This window comes from Lithobates pipiens, unplaced genomic scaffold, assembly GCF_037356315.1.
Source record: "Lithobates pipiens isolate NorthernLeopardFrog02 unplaced genomic scaffold, aLitPip1_a1.2 Scaffold_19, whole genome shotgun sequence".
Taxonomy (NCBI): domain Eukaryota; kingdom Metazoa; phylum Chordata; class Amphibia; order Anura; family Ranidae; genus Lithobates; species Lithobates pipiens.
This window is the reverse complement of record NW_027507764.1, coordinates 204,520,628-204,534,953: the sequence shown is the minus strand read 5'-3', so window position 1 is coordinate 204,534,953 and position 14,326 is coordinate 204,520,628. Positions and strand designations below refer to the sequence as shown.

The 14,326-nt window shown below is 44.1% G+C and overlaps 1 protein-coding gene across 1 annotated transcript in view; it reads right to left on the bottom strand.

Annotated features, from left to right (window-relative positions):
* Positions 1-2,754, bottom strand: part of VPS41 (VPS41 subunit of HOPS complex) — a 487,204-nt gene extending 484,450 nt beyond the window's left edge. The window contains exon 1 of the mRNA XM_077491629.1: positions 2,646-2,754. Within this exon, the coding sequence (XP_077347755.1) occupies positions 2,646-2,684 (39 nt within the window). The 5' untranslated portion in view covers positions 2,685-2,754. The remainder of the gene's footprint in view (positions 1-2,645) is intronic.
* Between the last annotated feature and the right edge of the window lie 11,572 nt (positions 2,755-14,326).

The window sequence follows — 14,326 nt, the reverse complement described above, 5'->3', positions numbered from 1 at the left end:
TTGCGTTTAAAAAAAAATAAATAAAAAAAAAGCGCCTGAAAAGTTCAAGAAAAATACTTCCCATTATAATCAATGAATGCTTTCACACTGGGGCAGTGAAAAATATGCTGCATGCAGCATCTTTTGAGCAAGCAACCCCAATGACGCCCCTCTCCATTGAAATGAATGGAAAGTGCCTCATATTTGAGCCACGTGTCCTTTAACCACTTCACCCCCGGGAAGATTTTACCCCCTTCCTGACCAGAGCATTTTTTGCGATTCGGCACTGCGTCGCTTTAGCTGACAATTGCGCGGTCGTGCAACGTTGTACCCAACCCCCCCACAAATAGAGCTTTCTTTTGGTGGTATTTGATCACCTCTGTGTTTTTTTATTTTTTGCGCTATAAACTAAAAAAAAAAAAAAAAACAGCAACAATTTTTGGAAAAAAAAAGCATTTTTTTTTTACTTTTTGCTATAATAATTATCCAGAAAAATATATATATATAAAACTTCTTTCTCCGTTTAGGCTGATATGCATTCTTCTATTTTTTTTTTTTTTTTTACCCAAAATAACGCAATAAGCGTATATTGATTGGTTTGTTCAAAAGTTATAGCCTCTACAAAATAGAGGATAGATTTATGCCATTTTTATTTGTAATGGTGGCGTTCTGCGATTTTTATCATGACTGTGACATTATGGCAGACACATCAGTCACTATTTTGGGACTATTGTCATTTATATAGCGATCAGTGCTATAAAAATGCACCGATTACTGTATAAATGACACTGGCAGGGAAGAGGTTAAACACTAGGGGGCGATCAAGGGGTTAAGTGCGTCCTGGGGAGGTATTCTAACTGTGGGGAGGATGGGCTACCACTGAGATGACAGAGATCACTGCTCCCGATGACAGGGAGCAGTAGATCACTGTCATGTCACTAGGCAGAACAGGGAAATGCCTCTCCACACCGCAATCGTGGGCCGCCGGTGAACATTGAGTCCTCGGGACCCGCGGGCAAGTGCCCGATAGGCAACAAATTTAAAGGGAAGTACAGGTACGCCCATTTGCCTGCCTGTGCCATTCTGTCGACGTACATCTGTGTGTGATGGTCGGCAAACAGTTAACCCCCTTCTGGGCCGCCCCACACAGATATACTGCGGCAGGATGGCCCTCCTGTGTGAAATCATGTACCCGTGCCAGCGACCCGCTGTGACTGAACACCCGCTGATCATTCTGAGGAGAGGCAGAACGGCGGTCTGCCTATGTAAACAAGGTGAAAGGGGAAGATGGAGATCTTGTGTTTCTGCTAAGCAGGTACATGGATCTCTGCGTTTCCCCAGTCAAAGCACCTCACCCCACATAATTAGGAAGACATTTAATCCTTTGGTCGCCCTTGATGTTAACCCCTTCTCTGCCAGTGGCATTAGTACAGTGACACTGCATTTGTTGTTTTATTTATTTTTATTTTTTAGCAGTGATCACTGTATTGGTGTCACTGGTCCCCAAAAGTGTCTGGTGTCTGATTTGTAACTGTGCAATGTCACAGTTCAAAAAACAAATAAAAAAAACAAAAAAATACAATAAATAAAAAAATCGCTGACCACCACCATTACTAGTAAAAAAAAAAAAAATTCCATAACTCTATCCCAGAGTTTGTAGACGCTATAACTTTTGCGCAAACCAATCAATTTACACTTATTGTGTTTTTTTTTTTAAACCAAAAATATGTAGCAGAATACATATTGGCCTATTTTTACTGGGTGTGTTTTAGGCCCCTTTCACAATGTCGGACCTGAACGGGCTCTCCATGCTAGTTTACGGAGCGACAGATGTTAGCTGGGACATGTCCACTGCCATCTGACCCGGTCCGATCCGCTAAAATCAGGTGGATGGCCCTACGTTCACATCCATCCCTGGCGGATCGGATTGAGTGAGACCTGATGAAAAACGGAAAAAACCAGTGCCGTTTTTTGTCCGATCTCTCCATAGTAACTAGTTCGCAGTGATGGACCCGTCATCCGCCGGCTCAGCTTAGATCAACGGAGATATCTCCTGCTGAGCTGGCGGAGACAGAGGCGAACTCCATGGCAGCGGATTTGCCTCACGAGAATGAAGCCTTATAGCGGAAAGCAAAAAAATAGCGCAAAATAAAAAAATAAATGCTCTATTTGAGGGAAAATAAGGACATCAATTTTGTTTGGGTAGTGTCACAAGACATGCGCAATTGTCAGTTAAAGTAACACAGTGCCATATTGCAAGAAATGGCCTGGTTATGAAGGCGGGGGGTAAACCTTCTGGGGCTGAAGAGGTTAAAAACCGCACGCGCCTCAAAAGCGTCATAAAAGCGCTCAGCGTTTTACTGGCAGTTTTGAAGCGAACCAGTGAGAAAGGGGCCATACAAAGAACCTTTTACAGAGGTCTATACACTAAAATAGAGAGAAGGGTGTTCCAAACGATGGACACATGAAGATCCTCCTCATACTACATAAGATGAATACACTACCATTTATTTATTGCCTAGGGTCTATCTGATCAGCTGTCTGCAGGCATCTGCTTCCTGCTACAAATACAGCCATAGTTCTATACTAGAGGACACACCCGAGCCTGTATTATTCCTCTGCACACAGGCACAGTAAGCAGTATGTATAGGAGAACATCAGCTAACCTGCTCTGCAGACCCAAGGAATCCCTGCGTTTCAGCCATGACCAGGAAGAAGCCAATCACATGACTTACACCGAACTACATTACCCGGCATGCTTACCACTCAAATCTTTGTAACTTTATTAATTTTCTTGCGGAGAAATACAATCTATCGAGCGAATTGAAAGACAAAGCGAGGCACCAACCAATGAGCTCGTATACACACATAGCCCCGCCCACTCCAGGAGGCTGCAGTCTGTGGAGCTCATGTGACTGTGTGCAATGACAGTGACAGCTGCTATCTCGTATATGAGGAGGCGGGGAAATAGTATCTCGGCGTCTGTCCTTTCAGGACAAAATTACCATACAAAAAAAAGAGGCAGGCGTGTTAGGCTGTGCTGTGTATACACAAAACATTGAGGGAGATTTACTAAGACTGGTGCATATGTGCATGGTAGCCAATCAGCTTCCAACTTCAGCTTGTTTAACCTCTTCTAGTCCGCGCTATACCCGAATGACGACTACAGCATGGACTTGCTTTGCCGGGAGGGCGTCTATGAGACTCCGCTGATCACAGATCGGAGTAAGGGGTCGATCCCGACCCATTACCACATGATCAGCTGACAGCCAATGACAGCTGATCATGTGATCTAAACAGAGCCGGTAATTGGCTATTTTTGATCGCCAGCCACTGTGAGAGGGACATTAGTCCCGATCGTGCAGAGTCATCCTTGCCACCTGCCAGTGCCACCTACTGGTGCACAATAGTGCCGCCTACCAGTGTCCACAGTGCCATCCATCACTGTCTACAGTGTCACCTATCAGTGCCCACAGTGCCGCCTATAAATGTCACAATCAGTGCCTCATCAACAGTGCTGCCTATCAATGCCACCTACCAGTGCCCATCAGTGCCACCTACCAGTGCCCATCAGTGACATCTATCAGTGCCACCTACCAGTGCCTATCAGTGACATCTATCAGTGCCACCTATCAGGGTCCATCAGTGCCATCTTATCAGTGTTACCTTATCTGTGCAGCCCATCAGGGCCCATCAGTGCAGCCTATCAGTGCCCATCAGTGCAGCCTCATCAGCAAATATCAATGAAGGAGAAAAATTACCTGTTTACAAATTTTTATAACAAACTATGAAACATGTTTTTTGATCTGGTCTGCACAAACGGGAGAGGACGTGGTCGACAGGTGTAAACGGACACAAGTCTGTTTACACTCGCCGGTCCATTTGATTGCATGGACCATCTAATCAGGCCTCCTTAACCACTTCCTGACCAGCGCACGACGATGTACGTCGACAGAATGGCACGGGCAGGCATATTGGCGTACAGGTACGTCCAATATTCAATGCCGCCCTGCCATCGGGAGCGCGCCGGCGGTGGCGCACTCCCGCGCTGGTCGGGACCCCCGTGAGTCCGGTCGCGGGACCCGCGGACTCGATCGCCGCGGGCATCCCCGCGATCGTCTCACGGAGCGGCCGAATGGAGGAAATGCTGTGTAAACAAAATTTCTCCATTCTGCCTAGCAACTAGTGACGCTGATCTCTGCTCCATGTGATTGGAGCAGAGATCAGTGTTCACTAAATGAAAGCCCAACCCCCCCACAGTTAGTAACACACCCCTAGGAACACTTAACCCCTACACTGCCACCCACTGGTTAACCCTTTCACTGCCAGTGTCATTTACACAGGAATCACTGCATTTATATAGCAGTGATTACTGTATAAATGACAATGGTCCCAAAAGTGTGTCAAAAATGTCCGATGGGTCCCCCACAATGTCGCAGTCACAATAAAAATCGCTGATCGCCGCCATTGCTAGTAAAAAAAAATAATAAAAAATTATTAATAAAAATGCTATAAAACTATCCCCATTTTGTAAACGCTATAACTTTTGCGCAAATCAATCAATAATCGCTTATTGCGATTTTTTTTACCAAAAATATGTAGAAGAATACGTATCGGCCTAAACTGAGGGAAAAAAATGTTTTTTTATATATTTTTGGGGGATATTTCTTATAACAAAAAGTAAAAACGAATGCGTTTTTTTCAAAATTGTCGCTCTATTTTTGTTTATAGCGCAAAAAATAAAAACCGCAGGGGTGATCAAATACCACCAAAAGAAAGCTCTATTTGTGGGAAAAAAAGGACGTCAATTTTGTTTGGGAGCCACGTCACACGACCGCGCAATTGTCAGTTAAAGCGACGCAGTGCCGAATCGCAAAAAGTGGTCTGGTCTTTGACCAGCAAAATGGTCCGGTCTGCAAGTGGTTAAAAACTGACAGGCAGACCTGATTGGATCACCCAAATGAAAGAACCCTAAAAGCATCTCTATGTAATCCTACGCATCCATGCACACATAGGCATTTACAGCTGTATAAGAAGAGGAGCATTCACAGGCTGAAGAAAAAAAAAAAAAAAGAACCTCATGTTCTGGAGAGGATCTTTTAAAGCGGGATTCTACTGCTGTTTTTTTTTTTTTTTACCTATGTCACTGGTGGGCGATTCCTAAGGTGTCTTTGTAGTCACGATTGGCGTCTTTTTAACCCCCGGCGTGACGATTTCATTTCTAAGGATAACTTTTAAAAATGCAGTCCGGCGGTTTCATTTTCACTGTGGGCGTTTGAAGCCCACAAGCATTTACTTCCTGGATGCGATGACGCTGTGCTCCCAGCATCCACCGCTCCATCTCGCGCATGCTCATTGATAGCAGTGAGCAGCGCTGTAAAAGATTCTGGTTGCCATCGCAACGGGCGGCGCCCTCGGAAGTTCCCGTCCTGTTGTGATGGCAACGAAAGTAACAGAAGACGTCACGTCACGTGACCGGCGTCCTCCTTCCGAAATATCACGAGATTTCGGCAAGACTGTGTCCCCCACGGATTCTTGGGAAATAGCTAAAAAAGTTTCAGGGACCATTGCGAAGCCGATAAACACGCCTACTCCCACGGGAGGAAAGCCCGGAAGTCAGCATAAACATTACAAATACAAGGTAAATACTGCATATTATTTTATTTCAATGCTCATAACTGCATCTATGTTCCAAAGCGATTTGGATAAGATGAGCTTGAAATTTTCTGTACAAAACCGCTTTAAACAGAAAATAGGACGTGATGCATCTAAACACTAGGCGCAATTGATCGTTGATGCATTCCAATGATTTGAATAAATTATTACTCTGGCCAAGGGAATCCATTAATGCTCAAATGCTTGTGCAATAGGTGGCTTTACCCTAGGTTCACACCTATGCGGTTTTTAGTGCGTTTTGCAGTTTGCAGAAACGCACTACAGTCCATTTAACATGGTTTCTTATAGTATAAGTTCACGTCTATATGGGAAAGGGTCAGGGACTTGCCGATTTGCGGACTTCAATGGAATTGCACTAGAAACGCAAGTGTTGTGTGATGCAATTTTTGATGTGTTTTGCATTTTTTATTAGAACATTGCATATAGCTGGTAGCTAAGCAGGGGGCCGGGAAGCCAGCCGCCACATCCTTAACAACAGCGTGGAACCGAAATTTCCAGCAAAAAAAAAAAAAAATGCAAAAAGAACTGCCTGCCCTCCCCAGGTCCATACCAGCCCCTTTGGGTCTATTATGGATTTGGAGAACCCCCCCATGCCAAAATGTAAAAATAATGGCGTGGGGTCCCTGCCAAATACCCATGCCCATACCTTATCCAAGCATGCTGCCTGGCAGTTCAGGGTTCAGGCAAGGGAGGGGAAGAGCGAAAAATTGGTCTTTGGGTGTTAATTGTGGCCATGAAACCTATACCAAAAACCTTCTTCCAGATGAAATGATTGAACACCCTCGAAGCCTCGAAGTCCTGCAGAGATTCCACATCCCAAAAAGACTTAATCAGTGATATCGGCATCAGGGGCTTCATAGCTGGTAATCCAGGACTGATTCATTTTATAAAAGTTAAACGGTCCACAGAGTCTGTGGACAGACACGTTCTATGATCAGTAACAAAAACCTCCTGCAGCACTGAATGCTTGTTTTGAAAGCACGCTGGATGCAGGGCAGCCCAAAAACTCAATAGCACATTGGGCAAGTTCTCATGACCCAGTAAGTCAGTGGATCTTCAGCTGGAAAGCTTTCCATCTCAGTTTTGGCCCCGAGGTATTCGTTCACTATGTGATGCAGACGCTGCCAATGGGATGTGGAAGCTGACAGCCCCGGGCAGCGAGGACCAAAAAAATTCCGAAATTCATCACTTAGGCGGACGCCTTCTCCAACGGTCCTTTCTTGACCAACAGAAGACTCAAAACATTTTCACCTCACTGTAACCTACTGGAGTCAGGAAAAACGTTCAATAAAATCCTCCTTAACATGTCCTCAGGAGATTTTATCTTCTGTACTCTCTGTGGGGACGGGATGAGTTCTGAGACCTTCCCCTTATAACAGTCGTCAAGGAGGGTTGCCGAGCAGTAATCTTCCTGCTCCTTTATGCCACATATTCTTGGGTCCTTTCACAGGCTTTGAAGCATGAGGTTACCCATGCACCTCAAATTTGCAGAGGCCTGAGAAGCAGACTCTTCTGGGTCACTCAGGATGACAGCATCTGGAACTTCCTCCTCCCAGCCATGTACTACTCCCAAGGGTCCTGGGGTTGGAAAGCCATCGCTTACAGATTGACTCATGTCTTCCTCTTCTTCAAAGCCTATGAAAGTGCCAGAATCCTCCTCCTCCCGTCTCTCCTGTGTTTTCTGCTATTGGATGCCTATCAGGAGGAGGGGAGGAGATGCATAGAGGACACAGCTCGCTGATGTCTGACCTGCTGCAAGGTTCCACAGCTCGCCGCCGTCACTTGCTGCCTGACCCACCACCGAGATATGGTAAGTGTCGGTCAGAGGGTGAGCAAGTGGGGGGGTCACAGTGGCAACTTTTGATGGGCACAGTGGCAGCATTTGATGGGCACAGTGGCAGCATTTGATGGCACAGTGGCTGCATTTAATGGACACAGTGAGGTTGCAATTGATGATTTTTTTTTCAGTATTTTTCAGTTTGTTTGCGGCCTCCCCAAAATTTTGAGCACCACCCGCCACTGGTCACAAGTAGTTACAGAATAGCAAACACGACAGCCTGAGTCTCACTTTAATAGTGGAAAGAGTGTCAGCAGACAGTGTGTGTGCTTCTAGAGTGAAATGTTAAAATCTGAGAGGCTGCAGGACTTGTTCAGTGCACATTTATGTGAAGTGGAGAGCAGAAAGGAACAAGAGAAAGTGAACTGGAAAGGGGAGGGGACAAGGATCTGTGTGAGTGATTTACTGCATGGTCTTACCGGGAAGATGTATAGCCATGTAGTACAGGGAGGGAGGGTAAATGAAGCAGGGGTGAAAGATGCAGATGAAATGAAAGTAAACTTGTGAAAGTAACTTTTATCCTCTCTCACTTGTGATCACTGTAGGAAGTTCACTAATTTCATGCAGTTCTGCAGCTTCTGTTCACCCTTCTCCCTGCATCAGAATTGCTTTTTCCCACACCCACTAAGACAAGAGGCCTGCGGGATGAATTTGGAGAGAAGGACAATGCACTTAGTTTACCCATTGGCTGAGGAGGCAAAGGCACCTCCCCCTGCTGCCTCCTTAACCAACAGGTAGCTGAAGCTCATCATAAGTGCCTTCCTCCCTCCATTCTGAGATCATACAGAACGTCCCAGGTTCGGGCAGATGTGGTCAGACCGGGAACAAACATACTGTATTTTAACTGGTCTTCCCAGTGGCATTGTGGCTCCTGCAACTGATAGGCCCCGACCCCCCCTTATCTACGTCCCTCTGTACCAACATAAATGTCATGCCTATATGCCTGTATCTCATGTCTTTAAATTCCACAGGGCAAACTAGCTGTTCCTATTGTATATGTTGAATAGGGATGGAGGTATTAACATTTTTTTTTGATTGAATTATGATTAGGTGGCAAACACCTTTATAGCCCATTGTGACCTGATACCTATTAAATTGTATATTAGGTGAAAAGATGCGTTATATTTTTTAATTATTAAGGGCTATGTACTTGTCTTTGATAGGATCTTGATATTTCAATCTCTCCTTCAAGCAACACATCCAATCACTGTCCAAATCCTGCCGCCTCCATCTCCAAAATATGTCCCTTTCTAACCAATAACAACAAAGCTCTTAATACACTCGCTGGTCATCTCTCGTCATCTCTCGCCTTGACTACTGCAACTCCCTTCTCATTGGCTTACCTCTACATAGTCTATCACCTCTTAAATCCATCATGAATGCTGCTGGCAGACTCTTCCACCTTACCAATCACTCTGTGTCTGCTACTCCACTCTGTCAATCCCTCCACTGGCTTCCGTTCGGCCAAAAAATTCAATTCAAAATACTACAAAGCCATCCGCAATTTTGCCCCCAGTTGCATCACTAGCTTAGTCTCTAAATACCAACCTACTCGTTCTCTTCGTTCCTCTCAAGACCTCCTGCTCTCTAGCTCCCTCATCACCTCCTCCCATGCTCGCCTCCAGGACTTTTCCAAAGCCTCTCCAATCCTATGGAATGCCCTACCCCAATCTGTCCGCCTATCTCCTACTTTATTAGCTTTTAGACGATCCCTGAAAACCCTTCTCTTCAACCTAACAATTGTATTTTCATTTTCTCCATCAGCTCATCCCCCACAGTTATTACCTTTTGTTTCAACTTGACCCTCCCTTCTTGATTGTAAGCTCTAACGAGCAGGGCCCTCTAGTCCCTCCTGTATTGATTTGTATTGCAAGTGTATTGTCTGCCCTCATGTTGTAAAGCACTGCGCAAACTGTTGGCGCTATATAAATCCTGTATAATAATAATTATCTGTGTAGCAGGGATATAATGGCGTATTAATGCAATGAATGTGAAGTACAATGTATTCACTAGTATTGGATGCCATCTAGTGACCAAAAACTGGAACTGGACCTTAGCTATTTTTCTTTTCTATGGTGTTGAAAGATAACAGGAAGTGACTGTGTTTACTTTGGTAATTTTGACCTTATCTACCCAGGAGTTTGTGTGACCTGCCCATGAACACTTTGATATGCAGTGCATGCTGGGTAGGATATAAAAGGGACTGCAGCGGCCATATTTGGTCTCTTGGAACCACGTTGCCTGCCTGTGCGGAACTGTGTGTGAGGTTCTCGGACGCATTGGTAGATAGTCACTGCGGAATGCAAACCAGACTGTTTGCTGGTTGACTGGATGGAGCCAAGAGCTGGTGACCAGACCGATGGGGATCGGTGATGCTTGTTGGAGTAGCAGAGGGCCGGATCAAGTCGGTGGAGTGACACAGAGTATCTGGCCTAGTCAGCGGAAGCAAGCTGCAGCTGTAGGACTCAAGGCATCACTCAGAACTCTGATCCAATTGGTTAGCGGGTTGCGGCCCGCCGTTTAATCTATTACACGTACTTAGACTTACTAATAGGCCTTGCTGGAACCTGTTGTTCCACGGACGTGCAACTGAGCAACTAACACTTAGTAGGCCCAAGGCCCGTTACACTTTGGTATCTAAGTGTGATTACAAGTTTCTGGAGTTACACCTGGAGTGTTCTAAGTTAACTTTCTCTACTTACCCCTTTGGATTACAATTATTTGAGAAACTATTTAAGCTAGCGAAGAAAGAAGATAAAGGAGGAAATACATTAAGTGAGGCCTGACATTAGACTTTAAATAAGGGGAGCTCCCAGGTCTAGATAGTAACATACCTGCATGCTGTTTATTGTACTTGACTGTTGATTTATGTAGTGCTGACGTTCTACGTTGGAACGACAGTGCAAACTCTGTAACCACCTATTTGTTATATTTTCAGTAAAAGTATTCCTGTTTAAGAGTACAAGTGTGTGGTTTACTGTCTTTCCCCACCAGGTGGAGCCAGAGGATCCTGATGGATAGACACAGGTACATTATATTGTTTACACTGTATTGTATTATTATTGCACCACAGCTGTGCCAAGGGGACAGAGTCATTCAGAAGGGGGGTTTCTCAGTAGAGTGCTGGCCCAATTTAAATCAGCAGCTCCTTCGGGGGTCAGTGCTACTGTACATCCATAAATTGGCATGTGCTGCATCTGGTTGTTTTGTTGGGGTGTCATGACCCCCTTCCATAGGTCAGACACCCTGCAGTGGTTGTCATTTGGAGGTGTTACACCAATGCTATTTATATCAATTATCAAGTTGGGTTCTTGCAGACAGTATATGGAAGGCATCTACTGAAGAAGTGAAAATAATGTTCACAAAACACATTGAGCTTTAGAATGCATTCTCCCTTTTTTTTATTGGATGTGGAACGATTATTTTAGGAATTGTATACTTTTTGTTGATACTTGTCATGATTAAGAACCAACGTCTTATTTTTAACATAAAGCAACTCCTCTCTCAGGAAAAACCCACTCTTTTATATGTGTAAATGGGTACATTTACTGCAGCAGCCTATCCCCCACAATTATAGGAAAAGATCTGCAGTTCTGCTTTTAAGTCTTCTAAATGCTAGGTGCAGAGGGAGACAGCTCTTAAAATACTGATGTTTTGATATAGGACCCCAGAGGTCATACACCACCAAGACCCTTCTCATTCAGCCTTGTGTTGGTCCTGTGGTCTTGAAGTGGGCTCACACTTTCATATATTTTGGAACTGTCCCTGAATATGGCCTTTCTGGGCTGATGTGATGTTGTTACTTCAAAAGGTGTTAGGTTTGTCTCTCCCGCTTGACCCTGTTCATTACTTACTGGGTCTTCCCTTCTCTGATATTGTAAAACTCGTTAAGCATTGATTTCTTATATCCTCCTGGCTGCCAAGAGAGCCATTTCACTATGTTGGTTGTCAACTGACCCACCGTCTCAGCCTCAAATTTTATATCTTATAGCTGGAACCCGGAGAATGGAATACCTAACTGCTACTGTAAATGACACTGTTCTGCGATTAATAAAATCTGGGAAATATGGGGCAAATCTGAATATGGAGACCCATTATCCTGTCAGCTTTAGCTGTATTGTATTCAACCGATACATGTCATTTCTGGTGTGTACACTTTTCTCATGACGATACATGGGTTAAGAAGCTGTTCTTGCCAGTAGTTTGTTCTTTGGCTTTTATGTCACAATCCCTTAATTATATGTCTATGTAATGCCTACGGCGATTCTACTCTCCTTTTGTGTTTTTGAAATGACCATTATTGACTGTTTCTTTTACTTTTTACTTTTTATTTTTTATTTTTGCTTTTTATATATTGTCAACATCCTATTTAACCTAGCACAGTGTAAAACATTTATTAGGAACAACCCATCATGAGTACAACCGATAAAGTTGGGTCTCCAGCAGCCCTATAAAATATCCTTTTCATGAGAAAAATATGGGAGTTGCCATTCTTGCCATCTTTTGTTACTACCTTGACTGTTATGCTAACCCACTGTTTTCAATTGTTCTTTTGTGGAAGAACAAAAAAATGATACATATCCCGGACTTTGCAGAAAAGCTACCCTATCTTTTACTGATCATTTGAAAAAGTCAAAGGAAAAAGGTGTCCCTTTCCTACATATTATCACTTTACCTAAATTATCTCCCTTCTCTTTTTATATAAATTAGGATACATGTGGGTGGGGCTTAAGGCACCCTAAAGGGGAACTCTAGATTCTTCACTCATCCAAGCCCAGGAGTGCAGGCGGAGGCCACGGTCATCAGAAATCTGCATTAAGGTGGCACTCCAGCTTAGAAGCGAGCACACTTCATGACACAATTAACTCTTCAAATCTCATTCACTTCGTGCAACGTTATGCTTGACCAAGTGTGCACAGCCTTCCTTCCATGGTGCAGCACTTCTGAGGGGATACCGGAGATCCTTCATCCCACTCTCCAGCCAGGCTTTGATATCACCCCACCCCCAGTAACATACTGCTAGAATTAAACCAACGGTTCTATACTCTCAAGGATCTTCTTCAGACTTCTTTCCCCATAGCATATGGCTAGATACATAGGGGCTCTGTGACACGGGTCCAGTCTTGGGTACAAGCAGACACCCCCTCGCTACCAGATCATACTGTCCTCCATGCCAGTCACCAATTCACTACTGGTTACTAAAGGCAATGGCAATTAGATTTTCTCTTGCAGCATTTTCCACTTGTAGACCTTTAGTAGTACACATCCCCTGTTGTAAGCCCTGTTCTTTTCAGCCATAGATGCACCTTTTTGAGAGACTTCAGACCATGCAGTGAGTAACTTTATAACTTTTACTGAAGTTTCCTGCAAGTACAGGGTAACAGATCACATTATTTCACAGTTCATTGCTGACACAGTTCCAGTTCATTCTAACTAACTAACTAGCTAATTTAGGCTTCCCATGTCATACCTCTAAATAAGAGAGAGAGAGTCCTTGTCTAACATCCATGTTCTGGTTCCAGTACTCCAACTGGGTACCCCAAGGGGGTGGCCATGTGTTCCTAGAGGAGCTACATCTTGCAGCACAGCTTACTGTCAGTTCCCATGAGGAAGAAAAAGCAAACTGAGAGACACAAGAAGCAGGACCACAAACACCTGTGAACAAGCAGACGTTACTCCTTCCTAACTCCCTGGGCAGCTTGTTCATAGAACCCACTAACCCTTCAGGAGGGACAGCCGACAGATGAAAAATAGTAAGACTTTGAGTGATGTCATCACACAGACATTGCAGCCATTGTCAGTAATCTCTCCTCCTGAAGCCAGTTGCTGGGGAGATCATGTACATGGGCCAGAGTTCCTTTACAGGGTAGTTAGTACAGAGTTTAGAGTGGGGATTCAAGCATGTTTTTTTTTTTTCAAATATCATTTTTATTCAAGTTCAAGAAGGGGGGGGGGGCAGGTCCCAACATATCATCATAAACATTTAAGCAGTTGAGGTCGCAGCCTCTAATACTTTGATACTATGAGGACAAAATGGCAAGTATTCCATATCTTGGCACACAGACCTCCTACAGGTCCTCTTACTTTATAACATGAGATAACATAACTTACATTGTAGTGGTACATAATTGGGTAAGGCTACCCCTCCTTACTATTTCAGTGATCAGGTTATTAGGTGGCCCCTGTTTCCAACAGGGCTTTCCCTTCATCTGAGAAAACAAACATGTCCCCGAATCTCTATGTGTTTGTGTAAGACTTGTGTTTGTCGTGCGCCGTTAGGATCAGGTCTTCCATTTTTTTTATATCTTCCACCTTCCTCAGCCAGTTTGCTGTGGTCGGTGGGTATTGTTGTTTCCATAGTAGATGAATACAGGACTTGGCTGCGTTGATTAGATGTCTGAGAATTGATTTTTTTGTATAGTCTAGCTGGGATGGTCGATATATGTAGTAAAAAGAACGCAGGGTCGTTAGGAATTGTATAGTCTGTAAATTTTTGGGAAATGGTATGGATACTCATCCAAAATTCTGTCAGTTTAGGGCAGGATCAGAAGATGTGTAGTATCGTCCCTACTTCTCTCTGACATGTCCAGCAAGTATTCGATGTGTCAGGGAAGATAAGGTGTATACGGCTCGGTGTCAGATACCATCTCGTCAGTATTTTAAAGTTGGTCACTTGAATTTTGGTACACATTGATGATTTGAGTGAAAATCTTAACATGTTCTTTTTCTGTGAGGTCGTGAAGGTGCGGCCTAAATCCGTCTCACATTTGTCAATGCACGACAAGCGCGGTTGTTCCTGAGGCGTGTTCAGTAATGTATATGTTGTGGAGAGAA